The 23,741-nt window shown below is 41.5% G+C and overlaps 2 protein-coding genes across 6 annotated transcripts in view; one reads left to right on the plus strand and one right to left on the minus strand.

Moving 5' to 3' along the window:
- LOC118388932 (phospholipid transfer protein-like) overlaps positions 1–3,003 on the minus strand; it is a 37,340-nt gene extending 34,337 nt beyond the window's left edge. Inside the window, exons 1-2 of one of the 3 annotated variants that reach the window (XM_035778543.2) lie at positions 2,889–3,003; positions 2,579–2,730 (exon numbers count right to left, since the gene is read on the minus strand). In XM_035778543.2, the coding sequence (XP_035634436.1) occupies positions 2,579–2,677 (99 nt within the window). In that variant the 5' untranslated portion in view covers positions 2,678–2,730; positions 2,889–3,003. The other 2 variants (XM_035778542.2, XM_035778544.2) reach the window with 2 other exon arrangements.
- Positions 2,124–23,741, plus strand: part of LOC118388931 (mRNA (2'-O-methyladenosine-N(6)-)-methyltransferase-like) — a 46,990-nt gene continuing 25,372 nt past the window's right edge. Inside the window, exons 1-12 of one of the 3 annotated variants that reach the window (XM_035778536.2) lie at positions 2,124–2,263; positions 5,656–5,767; positions 9,345–9,488; positions 10,441–10,565; positions 10,773–10,904; positions 11,173–11,315; positions 18,474–18,628; positions 19,120–19,267; positions 19,694–19,777; positions 20,330–20,429; positions 20,610–20,772; positions 23,483–23,652. In XM_035778536.2, the coding sequence (XP_035634429.1) occupies positions 9,365–9,488; positions 10,441–10,565; positions 10,773–10,904; positions 11,173–11,315; positions 18,474–18,628; positions 19,120–19,267; positions 19,694–19,777; positions 20,330–20,429; positions 20,610–20,772; positions 23,483–23,652 (1,344 nt within the window). In that variant the 5' untranslated portion in view covers positions 2,124–2,263; positions 5,656–5,767; positions 9,345–9,364. Of the gene's footprint in view, positions 2,264–5,655; positions 5,768–9,344; positions 9,489–10,440; positions 10,566–10,671; positions 10,905–11,172; positions 11,316–18,473; positions 18,629–19,119; positions 19,268–19,693; positions 19,778–20,329; positions 20,430–20,609; positions 20,773–23,482; positions 23,653–23,741 lie in introns of those variants that run through there. The other 2 variants (XM_035778539.2, XM_035778540.1) reach the window with 2 other exon arrangements.

The raw sequence follows: 23,741 nt of genomic DNA on the forward strand, positions 1-23,741 counted from the left end.
TTGGTTCAGTGTTAAGCTGTTGCCATTTAAGTCTCTGGAGCAAACAGATCCTAATGGTTCCCAGCTCCTCACCAAAATCAAATCCAGAGTCGGCTTTCTATTCCGCAACAAAGCCTCCTTCACTCACGCTGCCAAGCTTACCCTAGTAAAACTGACTATCCTACCGATCCTCGACTTCGGCGATGTCATCTACAAAATGGCTTCCAACACTCTACTCAGCAAACTGGATGCAGTCTATCACAGTGCCATCCGTTTTGTCACTAAAGCACCTTATACCACCCACCACTGCGACTTGTATGCTCTAGTCGGCTGGCCCTCACTACATATTCGTCGCCAGACCCACTGGCTCCAGGTCATCTACAAGTCCATGCTAGGTAAAGCTCCGCCTTATCTCAGTTCACTGGTCACGATGGCAACACCCATCCGTAGCACGCGCTCCAGCAGGTGTATCTCACTGATCATCCCTAAAGCCAACACCTCATTTGGCCGCCTTTCGTTCCAGTACTCTGCTGCCTGTGACTGGAACAATTGCAAAAATCGCTGAAGTTGGAGACTTTTATCTCCCTCTCCAACTTCAAACATCAGCTATCCGAGCAGCTAACCGATCGCTGCAGCTGTACATAGTCTATAGGTAAATAGCTCACCCTTTTTCACCTACCTCATTCCCATACTGTTTTTATACTGTTTTTATTTATTTACTTTTCTGCTCTTTTGCACACCAATATCTCTACCTGTACATGCCCATCTGATCATTTATCACTCCAGTGTTAATCTGCAAAATTGTATTATTCGCCTACCTCCTCATGCCTTTTGCACACATTGTATATAGACTGCCCATTTTTTTCCTACTATGTTATTGACTTTATTGTTTACTCCATGTGTAACTCTGTGTTGTCTGTTCACACTGCTATGCTTTATCTTGGCCAGGTCGCAGTTGCAAATGAGAACTTGTTCTCAACTAGCCTACCTGGTTAAATAAAGGTGAAATAAAAATTAAAAAAAAAAACAATGATGGCTCAGCTCATTTCTTTTATGTATATTTGAACATAAAACAGCCATTCTGAGAAGTGGGAGGGTATTTATAATGAGCTAAATGGGGTTCTGCATCAATTGTAGGCTACCGCATCAAATTGAATGGTGAATTCAACTGTGCTCAAAAGGGGTCAGACGTAATTGGTTCATCATGTTTAATAATTGTAATGGCCATAGTAGAACAGAACATCCGTACACCACCAGATGTCAGTGTTGACAATGTTTGGTGAAAGTGGGACGATTTTTCTCCTGACCTGTATGTCGGATAAAATATCAGGTGCATACTCATTACACTGATTCTGTTGTAAAACGTTTCTTAAACGGCAAACAGAACGAAACTGGGAGGGCCCTACCTCAATTTGCCAATTGAAACTCTAATTTTAGTTGTTCGGTTTTGCAACCGTTTGGACTAATGATTACTCCCCAGATGTAACACTGTTGGCATGCACGTTTCAACAACCCAGTCACACCTGAGGCACAGTAATCACAGCAATAAAAACGATTTCTTGAGATCATGTGCAGGGAACAGATGGTATAGATTTTTTATTATTTTTTATAAATGTCTGAAATTCCCCCAGCCTATTACCAGGACTGCAACTTTTATTTGACAAATAACCTAAATATGTTATACAGTTTATAATATTTAGCATTCAGTGCACACATAATGGAACAATACAAAGAAAGAGAGAATATCAACATGAATTTAAAGTTGTTAATTTATTAGTCTAATTGATTTATTAGTCAACATAAAGACATGAGTGCATACATCTGGTTGACATGGTATCATCACATAGGCATAATGCAACATCTTCTAATAACATTATAATAAATACATAGACTACTGAGCATGTCACTAATAATGAGTTGTATCAATTGAAAACGTAGACACTGCACAAAACAAAACTACAGAAAAGTGAATATAATTCGATATTATTTCGTAATCCCAATCATGCCATGGGAGTATTACTGGTTAAATAGTTCAGACGAGTTCGCAAATGTGTATTGATTGGCCTGACCACTTTCACAAGCAAAGTTCTGAAGAACTAGCTACTAAGATTCTACAGCATGTCAACGTTTACAAATGCCCTTCCACAACTAAACTGGCGCGTGCGCAATACCAAGGCCCGCGTCCCCGAAACAAGATGGCGGAGAAGGTGGGGAGGAAGAGGTGGAGGCAGGTCCGGATTGAATAGAGCAAAGGCTATACAAGGTTCCAACAAACCTCTATAAGGTAAGGGGAATAACCACAATAGCGCTATAGGAAGGCCATGGGAAGGTGGCGGAACATGCAGGGTATCATATTATCCACTCAAAATGTACACGCATTGTCAATGCACGAAATAAAGAAACAATGTTGTCTGCAAGGGTTGCTATGACTCGATATCGCGCGCTATTTTGTCTCAACCAAAGTGCGCGCCTAAGTATTTGTATGTGTTTGAAGTAAAAGGGGTTCATATACGCCTATATTGACAGCATATACCTGGTAGCCTTACTAATTCTCGTCATTTATATGTCACACTAAGCCAATTTTCGTACAGTATCCTACCGTATTTGATCTGTTTTCCACGTATCTCCCTACTTGTGTTCCGAGATACTGCCGTTGCCTTTCATTGTGTAGCGCAGCTACCAGATGTTCTCCCCTCATTCGTGTTTGTTTTCGGGCGGTGTAGCAGGCGCATGCGTGTCCTTTGGTAAATTCTGTAATCAACGGTAAAGATAGAACACGCATCTGCAAGATGTCAATTTGAAATGTTATGTTAATCAAAAGCACATCAAATTAATAATGAATCACTAGGTACTAAAATGCATAGGTATAGCTAGACAGTTAACTATCTAGCCGCGTGTTTTATACATACATTCATGTTGATTTAGCTAGATAGTTTCTTCACCAGCGTAATCCCCACTGCTGGTATCACTCTGCTCGTTCGGAGGGATTTGACGCAGATTTTGCCGGTGCACTGTTGCCAATAGCACATTGTGGAAGTACAACATAATCTATCAATCTGCTGTTTACGTTACCGACCGAGAAGCACTAGTCTAGCTAATTACTCTCTTGTGCGCTCGCTACGGGTCTGGATGAATGGGCTCTATCATTCATTCATTAAATGATTACCACTATAGTGTAGGCTACCATTCACTCCAGACTATAACCGCAGAATTGTCAGGACGATCAACAGGTCTTGCTTGTTGAATAGTAACCACAATGAAATTATATGGCCAGGCGAAAATCCTTGGAAAGCTGTGATGGCAGAGAGTAGGCTAGTGAGGATGCGGCGGTTGGAGAAGCAACATATGTGCTCTAATGCGATCAATATGGATGATCGTTCTGAGGATATGGTCAAGAACCTGAATAGTCTGTAATGGAAAGTAAGATGAAAAAGCGACCATCCTACTTACTGAAAGCAGTGGCGCTTCTGGTGAAGGGAGTGTAAAAGATATGATGATGTTTGTGACCCCAGGTCCTCATTTACAGGGCTACACCCATTCTTGCCTAGGGACCTGCAAACCGACGACCCCCGTCATATGCTAGCAAAAACAGGTTTTTAACGTATTGTCATAGGGCGGCAAACAGCGTCGTTAGGGTCTGGCTGGGGTAGGCCCTCGTTGTAAATAAGATTTTGTCCTTAACTGACTTGCCTATTTAAATAAAGATTCAATAAGAATAACATTTAAAAATCAGGCGAATGACAAGGAAAAGTAATGAACATAATACAATGAATAGATTCAATTGACATTTGTTTCGGTCACTGGTCTACACACACTACCCCAAAATGTCGTAGTGGAATTGTTTTCTTTTTTTTCTCACAAATTAGTAAAAAATGAAAAGCTGAAATGTCTTGAGTCATTACGTATTCAACCCCTTTGTTATCAGTCAAATGTATTTATAAAGCCCTTCTTACATCAGCTGATGTCACAAAGTGCTGTACAGAAACCCAGCCTAAAACCCCAAACAGCAAGCAATGCAGGTGTAGAAGCATGGTGGCTAGGAAAAACTCCCTTGGAAGAAACCTAGAGGAACCAGGCTATGAGGGGTGGAGATTATAACATAACATGGCCAAGATGTTCAAGTGTTCATAGATGACCATCAGGGTCAGATGATGATAATAATCAGTGGTTGTATGGCAAGCCTAAATAAATGTGCTTAATACATCAAGTAAATTGCATGTACTCACTTTTCGCAATAACAGTGTTTAACATGACATTACTTTTTTAGATGATTACCTCATCTCTGTACCCCATAAATCTATGGAAAGACCTGGAAATGGTAGTCTAGCAATGATTAACAACCAATTTGACAGAACTTAAAGAATTTAGAAAATAATAATTGGCAATTGTTGCACAATCCAGGTGTGGAAAGCTCTTAGTCTCACAGCTGCAATCACTGCCAAAGGAGCTAACACAAAGTATTGATTCAGGGGTGTGAATATTTATATAAATGAGATATTTATGCATTTCATTTTCAATGAATTTGCAAACATTTCTAAAAACACATTTTCACTTTGTCATTATGGGGTATTGAGTGTAGATGGGTGAGAGAAATATATATTTAACACATTTTGAATTCAGGCTGTAACGCAAGAAAATGTTGAATAAGTCAAGGGGTATGAATACTTTCTGAAGGCACTGTAATTGGAAGAGGAAGTGTAAACTCTTAACAGCCTATTAGATAGTAGTGATGCGGGGGGTCAATTGTTACGTATTGGTATATTGTTTTTGACGATGTAGCGTATCGTTTTGACAACATCGCAAAATAAATGTTTGCCACCATTTGCTGTAACCTGCAGCAAAACTCCAGTATTTTTCCATCTTAGCTTGTTCTCCATCTTCTTTGTAAATAGGGTGCCGCTTTTTTCCCCAGCACTTTTATTTCGATGACTGATTAACTCGTTTTCCCATGACTCTCTTATCCCTCTGCAGCAGACATATAGTGAGCAATATGTTGGGAACATCGAATCGCAATACATTTAGAATTGTGAGAATCGCAGTAGACATCGTATCGGCACCTAAGTATCGTGCAGGCGCTCGCAATTCACAGCGCTATTCGATAGATGGGTAACTCCTAACACATTTTTGCTAATTTCAGCTGTTTAGCTGGTTTAACTTGTTATGGCTGCAACCCCCCTATGGGGATAAGTGTCATCAACAACTGCTGAATAGCATAGCGCTACATTCAATAAATATTTCTACAAATATTTATATTCATGAAATCACAAGTGCAATATAGTAAAACACAGTTTAGCCTTTTGTTAATCCACCTGTCGTGTCAGATTTTGAAGTTATGCTTTACAGAGAAAGCAATCCAAGCTTTTGTGTTAGTTTATCGATCGCACGACTAAACGTTAAGTACACTTAGCATCAGGAAGCTTGGTCACGAAAATCAGAAAAGCAATCAAATTAATCGTTTACCTTTGATCTTCGGATGTTTTCACTCACAAGACTGAAGACTGTTGACACCTTGAGTTGAGAAGTGAAGTTGACATCATTAGAATGAAGTTATTCTCCTCTTTTTATACTGTAGGTATGTAATACAAATTCATTTGTTACTAGCTATATTCATAAAAACAAAATGTATAATTTTCCCTCTTTTTGTTTTCTATGTACATTTTCGTGGACCCCCTGCAGTACCTGGACCCCCGGTTGAATACCCCTGGATTACCCAGTGGCCCAGTGTAAAGGAAAGATAACATGTGCCAAATGTGGAAGGGAACATGATTACGGTGACTGTGGGAACAAGGTAAAGGCTAAATGTTGTAATTGTGGGTGGGAACACAGTGCAGCGTTTGATGGCTGCTAGGTGCAGAGAGAGGCCCAGAGATATAGAATCAATGTCTCATATGCAGACGCTGTAAGACTGATTTGTGAAATGAATAGGTGGAGTGATGTAGCTACCCCAGCTGCTCCCTATAGAAAGTTGTGTTACAGCCTGAATTCAAAATTGTTTCATATATTTTTTTCCTCGCCTATCTACACACACTACCCCATAATGACAAAGTGATAACAATGTTGTAGAAGTTCTTGCGAATTTCTTGAAAATGAAATACAGATATTGAATTTGCATAACCCTGAGGCAATACATGTTAGAATCACCTTTGGTAGCGATTACAGCTGTGAATCTTTCTGGTTAAATCGCTAATAGCTTTGCACACCTGGATTGTACAATATTTGCCAATTATTCTTTTTAAAATTCTTCCATCTCTGTCAAGTTGGTTGTTAATCATTTCTAGACAGACATTTTCAAGCCTTGCCATAGATTTTCAAGTCGGTTTAAGTCAAAACTGCAGCTAGGCCTCACAGGATCATTCAATTTCTTCTTGGTAAACATCTCCGAACCAGGTTTTCCTCTATGATTTTGCCTGTGCTTAGCTCTGATAATTGTTTAATATATTTTTTAAAACTCCCTAGTCCTTGCCGATGACAAGCATACCCGTAACATAATGCAGCCACCACCATGCTTCAAAATATGAAGAGTGGTAGTCAGTGATGTTGTTTTCAATTTGTCTCAAACATAAGGCTTTGTATTCTGGACACATGCATGTTTTGGAATATTTTTTTATTCTGTACAGGATTTATTCTTTTCGCTCTGTCATTAAGGTTAGTATTTTGGAGTAACTACAATGTTGTTGATCTATCCTCAGTTTTCTCCAATCACAGCCATTAAACTATAACCGTTTTAGTCACCATTAGCCTCATAGTGAAATCCCTGGGTCAATCCCCCAAGTGACTTGGTGTATTGACACACCATCCAAAGTGTAATTAATAACTTCACCTTGCTCAAAGGGATATTCCGGAACTTTTTTGGTCTTGCTATAACAAAAGGGTTGAATACTTGTTGACTCAACACATTTCAGCTTTTCATTTTGGATCAATTTGTAAACATTTCTAAAAACAATTCCACCTTGACAGTACGGGATATTGTGTGTGTAGGCAAGTGACACAAAATCTCAATGATATCCATTTTAAATTCAGGCTGTAACAAATGACTACACGGACTATCTGCATTGACCCTTCTATTTTATTAAATGTTTTGCTCTCTATCCACACGTATACTGACACTCCAACACACACACACACAGTCATCATACATGCTGCTGCTGCTACTCTGTTTATTATATCTCTTGACGTCTAGTCAACTTACCCTTATATATACCCTACCACTCCAGTATCCCTGCACATTGTAAATATGGTATTGGCACTGACCCTGGAACTAACCCTGTTACATAGCTTACTTATTTTCTGGTGTTCTTATTTCTGTTTCTTGTGTGTTTTTTGTTCTACTTTTATTTTAAAATGTTTTATTTTTATAGTACTACTGATATTGATTATTGCATCGCTGAGGAAGACCATTAAGAAAGGCATTTCACTGTATTTGTGCAGTGCACTGAGTAAAAACTTAACTTGAAATAAAATTTACTTCATAGCTCTCATTGGAAAGGTTATCAACACTACTTGAATTGTTGAAAGCAGAAATGCCGGCAATAGAGTTTAGGTGTAACAGATGTTCCTGTCAACATGATTTTTTAAAATACTGAATAATCCTAAAGCTGGATTGTCTCAGCATGAAAGAATAACATTTTTGATGTGTTTTTCGGTATGGGGGAGGGTTTGTTAGTAGGGATTTTTGTTTTCTTTCTTTCTTAGTAATACAGAATTAAGCAAAACATGATTGATCGCATACTCCAGCACAGCAGGTGACGGCATGCACCTTAAACGATTGTTTGCGGACCATCATTATAGCATAGAAGGTCTTGCTTGATTCCTTTGAATTTCGGAAAGCATGTCAAATCACCACCTGGGTACCTTGGAGATTATGGAACATCTTTACATTTTATCACATTTAATAATAGTAAACAGCTAGGTTCTTTGCTCTGTCATTTGAATAGTACACACTATATCAGTTGAAGTCGGAAGTTTTCATACACCACTCCACAAATTTCTTGTTAACAAACTATAGTTTTGTCAAGTCGGTGGGGACATCTACTTTGTGCATGACAAGTCATTTTTCCAAGTAATTGTTTACAGACAGATTATTTCACTTAGTTCACTGTATCACAATTCCAGTGGGTCAGAAGTTTACATACACTAAGTTGACTGTGCCTTTTAAACATCCTTGGGCGCAATTTCCAAACGTCTGAAGGTACCACGTTCATCTCTACAAACAATAGTACGCAAGTATAAACACCATGGGACCACACAGCGTCATACCGCTCAGGAAGGAGACGCGTTCTGTCTCCTAGAGATGAACGTACTTTGGTGTGAAAAGTGCAAATCAATCCCAGAACAACAGCAAAGGACCGTGTGAAGATGCTGGAGGAAACAAAAGTATCTATATCCACAGTAAAACAAGTAATCTATCGACGTAACCTGAAGGCCGCTCAGCAAGGAAGAAGCCACTGCTCCAAAACCGCCATCATAAAGCCAGACTATGGTTTGCAATTGCACATGGGGAAAAAGATCGTACTTTTTGGAGAAATGTCCTCTGGTCCGAAAAATAGAACTTTTTTGCCATAATGACCATCGTTATATTTGGAGGAAAAAGGGGGAGGATTGCAAGCCGAAGAACACCATCCCAACCGTGAAGCACAGGGGTGGCAGCATCATGTTGTGGCGGTGCTTTGCTGCAGGAGGGACTGGTGCACTTCACAAAATAGATGGCATAATGAGGAAAGAACAATATATCCACATAATTTAGCAACATCTCAAGACATCAGTCAGGAAGTTAAAGCTTGGTCGCAAAGGTGTCTTCCAAATGACAATGACCCCAAGCATACTTCCAAAGTTGTGGCAAAATGGCTTAAAGGACAACAAAGTCAAGGTATTGGATTGGCCATCACAAAGCCCTGACCTCAATCATATAGAAAATTTGTGGGCAGAACTGAAAAAGCATGTGCGAGCAAGGAGGCATACAAACCTGACTCAGTTACACCATCTCTGTCAGGAGGAATAGGACAAAATTCACTCAACTTATTGTGGGAAGCTTGTGGAAGGCTACCCAAAACGTTTGACCCAAGTTAAACAATTTAAAGACAATTCTACCAAATACTAATTGAGTGTATGTAAAGTTCTGACCCATTGAGAATGTGATGAAAGAAATAAAAGCTGAAATAAATCATTCTCTCTCCTATTATTCTGACATTCACATTTTTAAAATAAAGTGGTGATCCTAACTGACCTCAAACATTTTTACTCTGATTAAATGTCAGGAATTGTGAAACATTTAAACTCAGTTTATTTGGCTAAGGTGTATGTAAACTTCCGACTTCAACTGTACTTAACAAGGCAAAGTTAAGTGAAAACTCCATCTTTTTTTTCAGGGCAGGACAGATGAGGAGAGATGTCAAGTGAGAACCACGGAACAGTGAAGGGGGACACTGCTTTGGTGATGTCTCCAACAGGCTCTGCCACACAGGGGTCTCCGGTCTCACCTTCAACTAGCAAGCCCATGCCAGAGTTGCCAGGTAAGTGACATGACATCAAGTGGTGCATATATCCCGTAACTCTGCTGTCTAAGCAGTCAGTGTGAGGTAAAATGACAATGCCGTTGGCCTGTGTGGTCCAATGATTAGAGCCACTGACACCGGCACATGACTTGGCATGGGTTCGAATCTGGCGAACTGCGCTTTGACTCACCACCACTATCTTCCCTGTCTTTCCAACCTCTTCACCAGCCCCACTCTTTAAAAAAAATATTATGCCAGTATTTAAATTACCCTCACCATCACAATAGTTTGAAATTAGCTTCCTATTCTGCCATTTTCTTTCTCTACACTGATCAAAAATACAGGATAATTGAAGCAATATACCAGAATCCCACTTGCCAAGAGGATTCCCACCTGTACAATTATTTTAAAGCCTAATGTATACCCTTGGTATGCAATGCAAGAATCCTACCCAAAACGGGGATCATGTGTTCTTGCACCAAGTTATGACTTGCAGGGCTGCAAATGTCTTTTGCTATTTTGCGACGCTACATGTAGTTCTTCCATGCGTACATACATACAGTGCCTAGAAAGCCGGAAGCCCAGAAAGCCGGAAGAGCTCTCTTTGTTTCCTCCTTTCTGACTGCTGATGCGCTCTTAAAGTGGTAGCACATGGTGGAAGCTATGTGCAGGATTTCGCCCCAACATAATTCCACTTTGACATTTTTGGGGTATTGTGTGTACGCCAGTGACAAAAAAATAATCAAAATGTAATCCATTTCAAATATAGGCTGTAACGCAACATAATGTGGAAAATGTCAAGGGGCGTGAATACTTTCTGAAGGCATATATACGTAGGGTATACATGAGGCTTAAGATCAGTGCTTAGGAAGGAAAGGATACTGGCTTTGTCTATGTTGACTTGCTACTTACAAGTGAGAAGAACCAGACTGAAGATAGATGTGACCTTTCTGACGCCTTTCCTGTGCAGACGAGCTCGTCCAGGCCGGCTGGTCGAAATGCTGGAGCAAGCGGGAGAATCGGCCCTATTGGTTCAACCGCTTCACCAATCAGTCGATGTGGGAGATGCCAGTCCTGGGGCAGCATGATGTCATTGTGAGTGCAAAATGGTTATAGCTTCTTGATTTGGGACAGAGGGAAAAATAATTCTTCTCTTTATTTCTGTTCTTAGTACCTCACGCTCTCTTTTTTCTTCTTCCAGTAACTGTCTCTTGATGGAACTTGGTCTGAACCTTATCAACATCACTCTTCTCCAGCAGTTTTCTAACGGGGCAGCTGCCCTGTTTGTTCCTGTCTTTGTAGTCCGACCCGCTGGGTTTGAATGCTGCCTCGGTGGAGGGGGCAGGTGACGCCGGTGTGGGCAACGGGCAGCGCAAGAGACGCCTGTCGGAGGAGGTCGCCCAGGGTGGTCTTAACAGCTTCAAGATGCCCAAGGTGAGTCATTGAGCAGGACACGTTTCTTTGTCAATGCCGCAAAATGTTACAAGTGTGACAATTTTCATGCCTCTATACCAGTGATTCTTTTTGTGAGCTTATCTCCTGGACTACACTGTGCTGTCTCTTATATTTGACAGCAGGAAATTAATGTTTAAACAGGATAATATGGTGTGCCCCTTGTCTCTGTAGATTGTTTTAAACTGTTTTTAAATTGGAATATTTCCTCTTGTCACTCTAATCCAATATGTGACTGTGTTATTGACAGATTGAGATTGGTATACCTGTAACCCCAACAACCCCCACAGTGCCCATCTCACCCGTTACCCCCAGCGCAAAGCCATGGAACTCTACCACTGGCACAGAGGACAAGCCAGGTCAGCCGGCATCGGCCCTATACCGTCCCACCATGTGAGTACAGCCACACATCAGTCACTGGAATCGAAATATAGACATCCCATCGCCCCATGTCCATTTCAACTGATAAAAATGTAAATTAAAATGACTACTACCATGGTGTATGGACTCAGATCTTCATCCCAACAGGTAATTTGCCAGTTTTTGGTACGGTTTCTCGGACGCAGGTTGACATTTATTGGGATGAGTGTTGTCCTTAAGGCAGAACTGAGCAAAAAAAAAATGTTTTTCCCCGCTTGATGGACCAACTGCTATGTCAAAATTGGCTATAATGTAAAAATTCATGAAAACCAACATTATTGTTTTAATTTAAGTTTAGGCATTAGGGTTTGGTTTAAAGTCAGATTGTATGACTTTGTGGCCGTGCCAGCAAGTGACCACTCTGCAGAGCTCCCTCCAGAACAAGAACTAGCAGAACTTAATATTTGGTACAGAAACCTTTGTTTGCAATTATAGAGATCATACTTTTCCTGTAGTTCTTGACCAGGTTTGCACACACTGCAGCAGGGATTTTGGCCCACTCCGTCCATACAGACCTTTTCCAGATCCTTCAGGTTTCGGGGCTGTCGCTGGGCAGTACAGGCTTTCAGCTCCCTCCAGGACCTTGAGATGCTTCTTACGGAGCCACTCCTTAGTTGCCCTGGCTGTGTGTTTCGGGTCGTTGTCATGCTGGAAGACCCAGCCACGACCCATCTTCAACGCTCTTACTGAGGGAAGGAGGTTGTTGGCCAAGATCTCGTGATACATGGCCCCATCCAGCCTCCCCTCAATATGGTGCAGTCATCCTGTCAGGCATCCCCAAAGAATGATGTTTCCACCTCCATGCTTCACGGTTGGGATGGTGTTCTTGGGGTTGTACTCATCCTTCTTCTTCCTCCAAACACGGCGAGTGGAGTTTAGACCAAAAAGCTCTATTTTTGTCTCATCATACCACATGACCTTCTCCCATTCCTCCTCTGGATCATCCAGATGGTCAAACTTCAGACGGGCCTGGGCATGCGTTGGCTTGAGCAGGGGGACCTTGCGTGCGCTGCAGGATTTTAATCCATGACGGCGTAGTGTGTTACTAATGGTTTTCTTTGAGACTGTGGTCCCAGCTCTTCAGGTCATTGACCAGGTTCTGCCGTGTAGTTCTGGGGTGATCCCTCACTTTCCTCATTATCAATGATGCCCCACAAGGTGAGATCTTGCATGGAGCCCCAGACCGAGGGTGATTGACCCTCATCTTGAACTTCTTCCATTTTCTAATAATTGCGCCAACAGTTGTTGCCTTCTCACCACGCTGCTTGCCTATTGTCCTGTAGCCCATCCTTGTGCAGGTCTACAATTTTATCCCTGATGTCCTTACACAACTCTCTGGTCTTGGCCATTGTGGAGAGGTTGGAGTCTGTTTGATTGAGTGTGTGGACAGGTGTCTTTTATACAGGTAACGAGTTCAAACAGGTGCAGTTAATACAGGTAATGAGTGGAGAACAGGAGGGCTTCTTAAAGAAAAACGAACAGGTCTGTGAGAGCTGCAATTCTTACTGGTTGGTAGGTGATCAAATACTTATGTCATGCAATAAAATGCAAATCAATTACTTAAAAATCATACAATGTGATTTTCTGGATTTTTGTTTTAGATTCCGCCTCTCACAGTTAAAGTGTACCTATGATAAAAATGACAGACCTCTACATGCTTTGTAAGTAGGAAACACTGCCGATTTTGCAGGTTATCAAATACTTGTTCTCCCCACTGTATCTTCATTAAGAAATGTAACTGACTACATTCTTTCTATGATAGGCCTAAACATTAGAAATATGATGGCTATGCATCGTTCTTTGCAAAAAAAGCTCAGCATTCAACACCATAGTACCCTCCAAGCTCATCATTAAGCTTAAGTCCCTGGGTCTGAACCCTGCCCGGTGAAACTGGGTCCTGGACTTCCTGAATGGCCGCCCCCAGGTGGTGAGGTAGGAAAAAAACACCTCCACTTTGCTGATCCTCAACACTGGGGCCCCTTAAGGATGCGTGCTCAGCCCCCTCATGTACTCCGGCCTGATTACCAACAATGACGAGACCGCCTATAGGGTGGAGGTGAGGGCCCTGGGAGTGTGTTGCCAGGAAAATAATCTCTCACTCAACGTCAACATACAAAGGAGATGATTGTGGACCCCCCTTACACATCGATGGGACCGCAGTGGACAACGTGGATAGTTTTAAGTTCATCGGCATACACAACACTGACAAACTGAAATGGTCCACCCACACAGACCAGTGTGGTGAAGAAAGCGCATCAACCACAGGAGGCTGAAGAAATTTGGCTTGTCACCTAAAACCCTCAAACTTTTACAGATGCAGTTGAGAGCATCCTGTTGGGCTTGTATCACCGCCTGGTACGGAAACTGCACCACCCACAACCGCAGGACTCTCCAGAGTCACCCTGTGCGGTCTGCCCAACGCATCATCGGGGACAAACTACCTGTCCTCCAGGACACCTACAGCACCCGATGTCACAGGAAAGCCAAAAAGATCATCAAGGACAACAACCACCCGAGCCACTGCTTGTTCACCTCACTATCATCCAGAAGGTGAGGTCAGTACAGGTGCATCAAAGCTGAGACCGAGAAGCTGTTTGCAGTCTATCGCAAGGCCAGACTGTTAAATAGCACATTAGAGGCTGCTGCCCTATATACATGGACTTGAAATCACTGGCCACTTTAATAATGGAACACTAGTCACTTTAATAATGTTTACATATTTTGCATTGCTCATCTCATATGTATATACTGTATTCTATTCCGTTCTACTGTATCTTAGTCTATGCCGCTCTGACATTGCTCGTTCATATATTTAACATATTCTAATTCCTTTACTTTAGATTTGTGTTTTGTTAGATATTACTACACTGTTGTCGCTAGAAACACAAGCATTTCACTACACCTGCAATAACATCTGCTTAACACGTACAGTTTAAGTCGGAAGTTTACATACTCTGAGGTTGGATACATTAAAACCCGTTTTTCAACAACTCCACAAATTTCTTGTTAACAAACTATGGTTTTGGCAAGTCGGTTAGGACATCTACTTTGTGCATGAGTAATTTTTAACAACAATTGTTTACAGACAGAATATTTCATAATTATAATTCACTATCACAATTCCAGCGGGTCAGAAGTTTACATACACTAAGTTGACTGCCTTTAAACAGTGTGGAAAATTCCAGAAAATTATGTAATGCCTTTAGAAGCCTCTGATAGGCTAATTGACATCATTTGAGTCAATTGGAGGTGTATCTGTGGATGTATTTCAAGGCCTACCTTCAAACTCAGTGCCTCTTGGCTTGACATCATGGGAAAATCAAAAGAAATCAGCCAAGACCTCAGAAAAAGAACTGTAGACCTCCACAAGTCTGGTTCATTCTTGGGAGCAATTTCCAAACGCCTGAAGGTACCACATTCATCTGTACAAAAAAATTGTACGCAAGTATAAACACTATGGGACCATGCAGCCGTCAAACCTGCTCAGGAAGAAGACATGTTCTGTCTCCTAGAGATGAACGTACTTTGGTGTGAAAAGTGCAAATCAATCCCAGAACAACAGCAAAGGACTTTGTGAAGATGCTAGAGGAAACGGGCACAAAAGTACATCTATCCACAGTAAAACGAATCCTATATCAACATAACCTGAAAGGCTGCTCGGCAAGGAAGAAGACACTGCTCCAAAACCGCCATAAAAAAGCCAGACTATGGTTTGCAACTGCACAGGAGGGACTGGTGCACTTCACAAAATAGATGGCATCATGAGAAAGATAAATTTCACATTCTTAAAATAAAGTGGTGATCCTAACTGACCTAAAACAGGGTATTTTTACTAGATTAAATGTCAGGAATTGTGAAACACTGAGTTAAAATGTATTTGACTAAGGTGTATGTAAACTTCCGACTTCAACTGTATGTATATGTTAGGTAAGGCTAAATCCGTAAACATGGGCACCCTCATAGACATTATCCTGACCAACTTGCCCTTCAAATACACCTCCGCTGTTTTCAATCAGGATCTCAGCGATCACTGCCTCATTGCCTGTATCTTCTATGGGTCCGTGGTCAATCGACCACCCCTCATCAGCGCTCCCTAAAACACTTCTGCGAGCAGGCCTTTCTAATCGACCTGGCCCGGGTATCCTGGAAGGATATTGACCTCATCCCGTCAGTCGAGGATGCCTGGTCATTCTTTAGAAGTAATTTCCTCACCATCTTAGATAAGCATGCCCCATTCAAAAATGCAGAACTAAGAACAGATATAGTCCTTGGTTCACTCCAGACCTGACTGCCCTTGACCAGCACAAGAACATCCTGTGGTGGACTGCAAAGCATCGAATAGTCCCCACAATATGCAACTGTTCAGGGAAGTCAGGAACCAATACACGCAGTCAGTCAGGAAAGCAAAGGCTAGCTTTTTCAAGCAGAAATTCACATCCTGTAGCTCTAACTCCAAAAAGTTTTGGGACACTGTAAAGTCCATGGAGAACAAGAGCACCTCCTCCAAATTGCCCACTGCACTGAGGCTAGGTAACATGGTCACCACTGATAAATCCACGATAATTGAACATGTCAATAAGCATTTCTCAACGGCTGGCATGCCTTCCTCCTGGCTACTCCAACCCCGGCCAACAGTTTCACCCCCCCCCTGCAGCTACTCGCCCAAGCCTCCCCAGCTTCTCCTTCACCCATATCCAGACAGCAGATGTTCTGAAAGAGCTGCAAAACCTGGATCCGTCCAGGTTTTGCAGACAATCTGGGCTCAACAATCTGGACCCTCTCTTTCTAAAACTATCCACCACCATTGTTGCAACCCCTATTACCAGCCTGTTCAACCTCTCTTTCATATCGTCCAAGATCCCTAAAGATTGGAAAGCTGCTGCGGTCATCCCCCTCTTCAAAGGGGGTGACACCCTAGACCCAAACTGTTACAGACCTATATCCATCCTGCTCTGCCTATATCCATCCTGCTCTGCCTATCTAAAGTCTTCAAAAGCCAAGTTAATAAACAGATCACTGACCTTTTAGAATGCCACCGTACCTTCTCCGCTGTGCAATCCGGCTTCCGAGCCGGTCACGGGTGCACCTCAGCCACGCTCAAGGTACAAAACGATATCATAACCGCCATCGATAAAAGACCGTACTGTGCAGCCGTCTTTATCAACCTGGCCATGGTCTTCGACTCTGTCAATCACAGTATTCTTATCGGCTGACTCAATAGCCTTGGTTTTTCTAATGACTGGCTCGCCTGGTTCACCAACTACTTTGCAGACAGTTTTCAGTGTCAAATTGGAGGGCATGTTGTCCGGACCTCTGGCAGTCTCTATGGGGGTACCACAGGGTTCAATTCTCGGGCCGACTCTTTTCTCTGTATATATCAATGATGTCGCTCTTGCTGCGGGCGATTCCCTGATCCACCTCTACCCAGACGACACCATTCTGTATAATTATGGCCCTTCTTTGGACACTGTGCTAACTAACCTCCAAACGAGCTTCAATCCCATACAACACTCCTTCCATGGTCCCCAACTGCTCTTAAACGCTAGTAAAAACAAATGCATGCTTTTCAACCGTTCGCTGCCCGCAACCCGCACGCCCGACTAGCATCACCACCCTGGACGGTTCCGACCTAGAATATGTGGACAACTATAAATACCTTATCTATAAGTCTATGCTAGGTAAAGCTCTGCCTTATCTCAGTTCACTGGTCATGATAACAACACCCACCCGTAGCACACGTTCCAGCAGGTATACCTCGCTGATAACACCTTATTTGGCCGCCTTTCCTTCCAGTTCTCTGCTGCCAGTGACTGGAACGAATTGTAAAAATCGCTGAAGTTGGATACTTTTGTTTCCCTCACCAACTTTAAACATCAACTATCTGAGCAGCTAGCCGATCACTACAGCTGTACATAGTCCATCTGTAAATAGCCCATCTGTAAATAGCCCAGCCAATCTACCTACCTCATCCCCATACTGTTTTTATTTGATTTACTTTTCTGCTCTTTTGCACACCGGTATATCTTCTTGCATATCATCATCTGCTCATTTATTACTCCAGTGTTGATCTGCTAAATTGTAATTATTCGCTCCTATGGCCTATTTATTGCCTACCTCCTCATGCCTTTTGCACACACTGTATATAGACTTTATTTTTTCTACTGTGTCATTGACTTGTTTATTGTGTTACTGGCTTGTTTATTGTTTACTCCATGTGTAACTGTATTGTTGTCTGTGTCACACTGCTTTGCTTTGTCTTGGCCAGGTCGCAGTTGCAAATAAGAACTTGTTCTCAACTAGCCTACCTGGTTAAATAAGGGTGAAATAAAAAATAAAAAAATAAATAAAAAGGCTGCAGTCAGTTGTAATTTCGTATAGAGCAAACATTTCCATATATTTTTGTTAACTACACGTGACAACTCCGCCTTTCCTATTCATAATATAATTTAACCAAAGATGAATTTTTTAAAAACATTCCAGAAAGATATATATATATGTTTTTATCAATTTGTATGTTTGAGTTTAACCTTAATATTTGTTCTGTCTTTTCTCGGGGATGAAACTGGAATTGCAACCAGCTTTGTCTGGCTTGTTTTTTGCTTTTACATTTTTTAAATTTTGAAAATGGTTCCATTATCAATTAACTGAAAGTGAGAGGTTGTAATCTGGATAAAGGGGAAAAGGACATTTTTGAACAATGGTTGAGCCATTCTTACTAATCTACTGGATAACTAGTTTGAGTTTAAGTATATCTTTTGTATGGCTGATGCTTTTAGTGAGAGGTTTAATGCTTGAATATTTAATAATTTCTGCCCCCCAAACTCATATTCATTATATAAATTAGCACGTTTAATTTTGTTTGGCTTGCCGTTCTTAATAAAGGAAAATGTATTTTTGCTCATATAATTTTATAAACAAATCATTTGGCGAAGGTAGGGCCATAAAATGGGTAAACTGGCATATGACTAAATAATTAATCAGGGTGATTTTTCTACAAATACAGATATTTATCTTTCCATCGTAGTAAGCAAGATCATATCTATTTTTGTCAACTTTCTATTGGAATTTGTTGTGAGTTAATTTATTTTGGGATATGAATACTGAGTATATCTGTCATTGTTGCTATTTTAGAATATACTGGGACCTGGACATTCAGACTAACGCAGTGATCAGAGAGCGAGCCCCCGCCAACCATCTACCTCCCCACCCGGAGATTGAGCTCCAACGCGCCCAGCTCACCACCAAGCTACGGCAGCACTACCATGAGCTCTGCTACCAGCGAGAAGGTAAATTACCCACACAACTGGCGTTGTCAAGTCAAACTTATTGCTTTTCTTACCTTTTTTAATGACTTACTTTTCAAGGTGCCTCCCCATTATGCTGTCAGATGTTTGCTTTCTAGATGAGCTTGAGTTGTCTGTCTGAAAACAGTTCTGAGGTGTCACTTTAAAAATATATATATATATACAACGCTCAGCATTTTGTTAAGCCATTGTTGTCACTCACCACCCCTGGTCCTGGAGTGCCATAGGGTGAGCAAAATTTTACTCCAGCCCAGGGTCATAATAATAATAATTAGGCACCAAACAGAAGACAATGGACTGAAATGGGGGGCCTTGCTGAACTTTTCTAATAAGCAACGCTCATTTCATTTTACGTTGTGAAGTGCATTCAAATGTTTTCCCTAATTTATGCCCTGGTGAACACAACTCCGGTGTTCCTATACTCGGCTGACGTCAACCTTGGTGATAAAAGGCCTTTCCCCCCCCTCTAATAGGTATCGAGCCCCCACGGGAGTCTTTCAACCGCTGGCTGCTGGAGCGCAAGGTGCTGGACAAGGGGCCTGACCCCCTACTGCCCAGTGATTGTGACCCCATCATCTCCCAGTCCATGTTCAGAGAGGTCATGAACGACATCCCCATCAGGTCAGTGGGAAAGGGAATCTGTACCCATCCTGGCTTCAAATCTGTGCTTGATTGATCTTTCCTGGCGCAAAGGAACCAATGGAATAGACCCACAACTGCAAACCCCGCCCATCGGACAAAACGCTCAAAGTATTTGAAAGATGTCAAATATAATATTTGAACGAAGACCTGTACATACCGATTATACTATATTCTTTAATTAACATCTGTTTGGCTTGATTCAATACAGTAAATTAAGTTGTCTGATGTTGCACAAGGAGCTAGTGAAAAATGAGTGCGTCAGTCTGGTGCAATTTTGTTGCATGTGAAATGTCAATACATTGAAATGTCGTCTTGGCAATTCATTCAATTTATGGTTAATTTAGACAACAGTGTCTCCTCTCAACACTTTTTAATTTACTACTATTTTGTCATTTCTTATGCCAGGTTGTCCCGCATCAAGTACAAAGAGGAGGCCCGAAAGCTCTTATTCAAATACGCTGAAGCTGCCAAGAAAATGATTGACTCGAGGTAGGTGTTTCTGGCACACTAGAATTAATTTTACAAATTCCCTTTTTTATATGGCCTGATATTCTTTGATGTCGCTCCCAAGTATGACATTATAGAAGCTGTCTTAAAGAATTCGAGCCTCTAATATGTTCTGGCACACCGCTACATAAAGCACCATGGCAATTTAGAATGTACTCTATATAGCCGATACGATATATAACTCAAGTGATGGCTCAGCATTTTTTTTAAACCACCGCTTTGACTGCTAGATTCAGCTTATAAAACATGCAGCAACACAATGTCTCAGTATTTCGGCATCCTACATAGAAAGCTTTTATAGACCTGAAGCAGAAACCTGCAGCTTCTGGGTTTGCACTTGAATGCTAAACCAAAACTGTCCTTTCTCTTTCCCCAACTGTCTTGACTGAGTGGCAGCTTGGATAGATTGGAGAAAAACTGAAGATGAAATAAAAGCATTTAAATGGAAGATTGATTGGGCTAGTTGAGTGTCTCTCTGGTTTGAAATGCTTTGTCTTGTTTGGAGAATGACCGGTGTGTTTTATGTCCTGTTAGAAACGCCACACCAGACAGCCGGAAGGTTGTGAAATGGAATGCGGAGGACACCATGAACTGGCTACGGAGAGACCACTCAGCCAGTAAAGAAGACTACATGGTATGTGTGTGTGTGTGTGTGTGTGTGTAGTTGAGTAGTAGATTGTGTGGTTTAGAAGTGTGGCGAACTGTATGTTTGTGGCAAAATAATATATCCATTACTGTATAAATTCACCTCAATGGAAAGTACACTGACATGTATCTGTTGAAAAGCAGATCCTAAAACTAGTTTTTCCCTCAGGATCGTCTGGAGCACTTGCGGAAACAGTGTGGTCCCCATGTAACGGCAGTAGCCAAAAACTCCGTGGAGGGAATTTGTACAAAGATCTACCACATCTCAGTAGAGTACGTGCGACGTATTCGCCAGGCCCACCAGACCCTGCTGAAGGACTGCAACATCACGGGTGAGACGTGCTAGCTAGCTAAATCGCCTTAGACTCTGCATACTAGGCTAGACGCCATCCATTTAGCCCCACCCACGGTCTCTGTGACATGATATTATTATTTTTAAAAATGCAGGGGGTGAATATGAAAGTATAATCTATAGCTTTGTAACGATTCACTTATACAAGTGCATTGGTCCGCGGACCCCAAACTGATCCAAATGTAGTATTCGCCTGTCAGAAAAAAGATTCAAACATTACGAATCGCCTGTTCACTACATTGTTTTGTTCATTTTCCATTTTTTTTTACCTAATACATTTAATCTTTTCTGAAAACTGATACCTCCTCTCCTTCAGTATCGAACTACATTGACAGTCATTAATTTTGCATGCTGAACAACCCCAGGCAATATCAGTAGACTAGACATTTCCACAAACTTTCCTTTCCTTTCAAATGGTGTCAAGAATATGCATATCCTTGCTTCAGGTACAGAGCTACAGGCAGTTAGATTTGGGTATTTCATTTTAGGCGAAAATTGGAAAAAGGGTTCAATACTAACAACTTTTCCCGTGGTGCCCCAGATTACCACTTCATTAATTGTTATATGTTTAATTTAACACACCCACACAGAAGTCAGCTCAGACAGATCCAGCTCAGAGTCCCAGCTCATGAGCTCCATCACCAGCAGATTTAAATTTTGAATAGAAAATGTATGTGTTAATGCAACAAATGTTAGTGCATTGAATCGCATCGCACAGAATCGCATTGTTTCAAACTAAAACATACCGTGTCTGAGCCCATTTACAGTGCCTTCAGAAAGTTACAACGATGGGACCTTATTTAGACAGGTGTGTGCCTTTCCAAATCATGTCCACAGGTGGACTCCAAGTTGTAGAAACATCTCAAGGATGATCAATGGAAACCAAGATGCACCGGAGTTCAATTTCAAGTCTCATAGCAAAGGGTCTGAATACTTGTGTAAATAAGGTTTTTCAGTGTTTTATTTTTAATGCATTTGCAAAAATGTCAACCTGTTTTTGCTTCGTCATTATGGGGTATTGTGTGTCGATTGCTGAATAAAATTAAATTTAAGGTCAAGGGGTCTGAATACTTGACGAAGGCACTGTATCTAGATACAGTTGAAGTCGGAAGTTTACATACACTTAGGTTGCAGTCATTAACTTGTTTTTCAACCACTCCACAACTTTCTTGTTAACAAACTATAGTTTTGGCAAGTCGGTTAGGACATTTACTTTGTGCATGACACAAGTAATTTTTCCAGCAATTGTTTAGACAGATTATTTCACTTATAATTCACTGGATCAAAATTCCAGTGGGTCAGATGTTTAAATACACTAAGTTGACTGTGCTTTTAAACTGCTTGGAAAATTCCAGAAAATTATGTAATGGCTTTAGAAGCTTCTGGCTAATTTACCTAATTTGAGTCAATTGAAGGTGTACCTGTGGATGTATTTCAAGGCCTACCTTCAAACTCCGTGCCTCTTTGCTTGACATCATGGGAAAATCAAAAGAAATCAGCCAAGACCTCAGAAAAAGACCTGTAGACCTCAACAAGTCTGGTTCATCCTTAGGAGCAATTGAAGGCCTGAAGGTACCATGTTCATCTGTACAAACAATAGTACGCAAGTATAAACACCATGAGACCACACAGCCGTCATACTACTCAGGAAGGAGACGCGTTCTGTCTCCTAGAGATAAACATACTTTGGTGCGAAAAGTGCAAATGAATCCCAGAACAGCAGCAAAGGACCTTGTGAAGATGCTGGAGGAAACAAAAGTATCTATATCCAGAGTAAAATGAGTCCTATATCGACATAACCTGAATGGCCGCTCAGCAAGGAAGAAGTCACTGCTCCAAAACCGCCATATAAAAGCCAGACTACGGTTTGCAACTGCACATGGGGACAAAGATTGTACTTTTTGGAGAAATGTTCTCTGGTCGGGTGAAACAAAAATATAACTGTTTGGCTATAATGACCATCATTATGTATGGAGGAAAAACGGAGGATGCTTGCAAGCTGAAGAACACCATCCCAACTGTGAAGCACGGGGGTGGCAGCATCATATTGTGGGGGTGCTTTGCTGCAGGAGGGACTGGTGCACTTCACAAAATAAATTACATGAGGAAGGAACATTATATGGACATATTGAAGCAACATCTCAAAACATCAGTCAGGAAGTTAAAGCTTGGTCGCAAATGGGTCTTCCAAATGGACAATGACCCCAAGCATACTTTCAAAGTTGTGGCAAAATGGCTTAAGGACAACAAAGTCAAGGTATGGGAGTGGTCATCACAAAGCCCTGACCTCAATCGTATAGAACATTTGTGGGCAGAAATGAAAAAGCTTGTGAGAGCAAGGAAGCCCACGAACCTGACTCAGTTACACCAGTTCTGTCAGGAGGAATGGGCCAAAATTCACCCAATGTATTGTGGGAAGCCTGTGGAAGGCTACCTGAAACGTTTGACCCAAGTTAAACAATTTAAAGGCAATGCTACCTAGTCTTTATTTATGGTGCTCAAACATAGAAATATATATTGACTCTGAATGGGAATGTCTGTTCTTGTCATTCTATATATGTGCCCAACAAATTTCGTTACTTGAATATCCAAAATTATTTATGATTTTACCCCAAATTAAAGCCATATGTTGTTGTTTTTTTCTTACTATTGTTTTACGGTTACTCCTTGTTTTCCCCCTCCCTTCTTAGACCCAGAGGCAGCCGAGGTGCAGGACAGGCTGGTATACTGCTACCCCGTCCGGCTGGCCTTGCCCTCACCGAACCAGCCCCGCGTTGAGCTGCACTTTGAGAATGACATCTCCTGCCTACGCTACAAGGGAGAGATGGTCAAGGTCAACCGCGGCTACTTCGCCAAACTGGTGAGGAATATGTTGTAGCAGTGATATTATGTGTAGTATAGTATTATAAATACCAATATATGTTGGTGCAATGGGGTGTCATTGATTGT

This window comes from Oncorhynchus keta, chromosome 10 (genome assembly GCF_023373465.1).
Source record: "Oncorhynchus keta strain PuntledgeMale-10-30-2019 chromosome 10, Oket_V2, whole genome shotgun sequence".
In the NCBI taxonomy this organism is placed as follows: domain Eukaryota; kingdom Metazoa; phylum Chordata; class Actinopteri; order Salmoniformes; family Salmonidae; genus Oncorhynchus; species Oncorhynchus keta.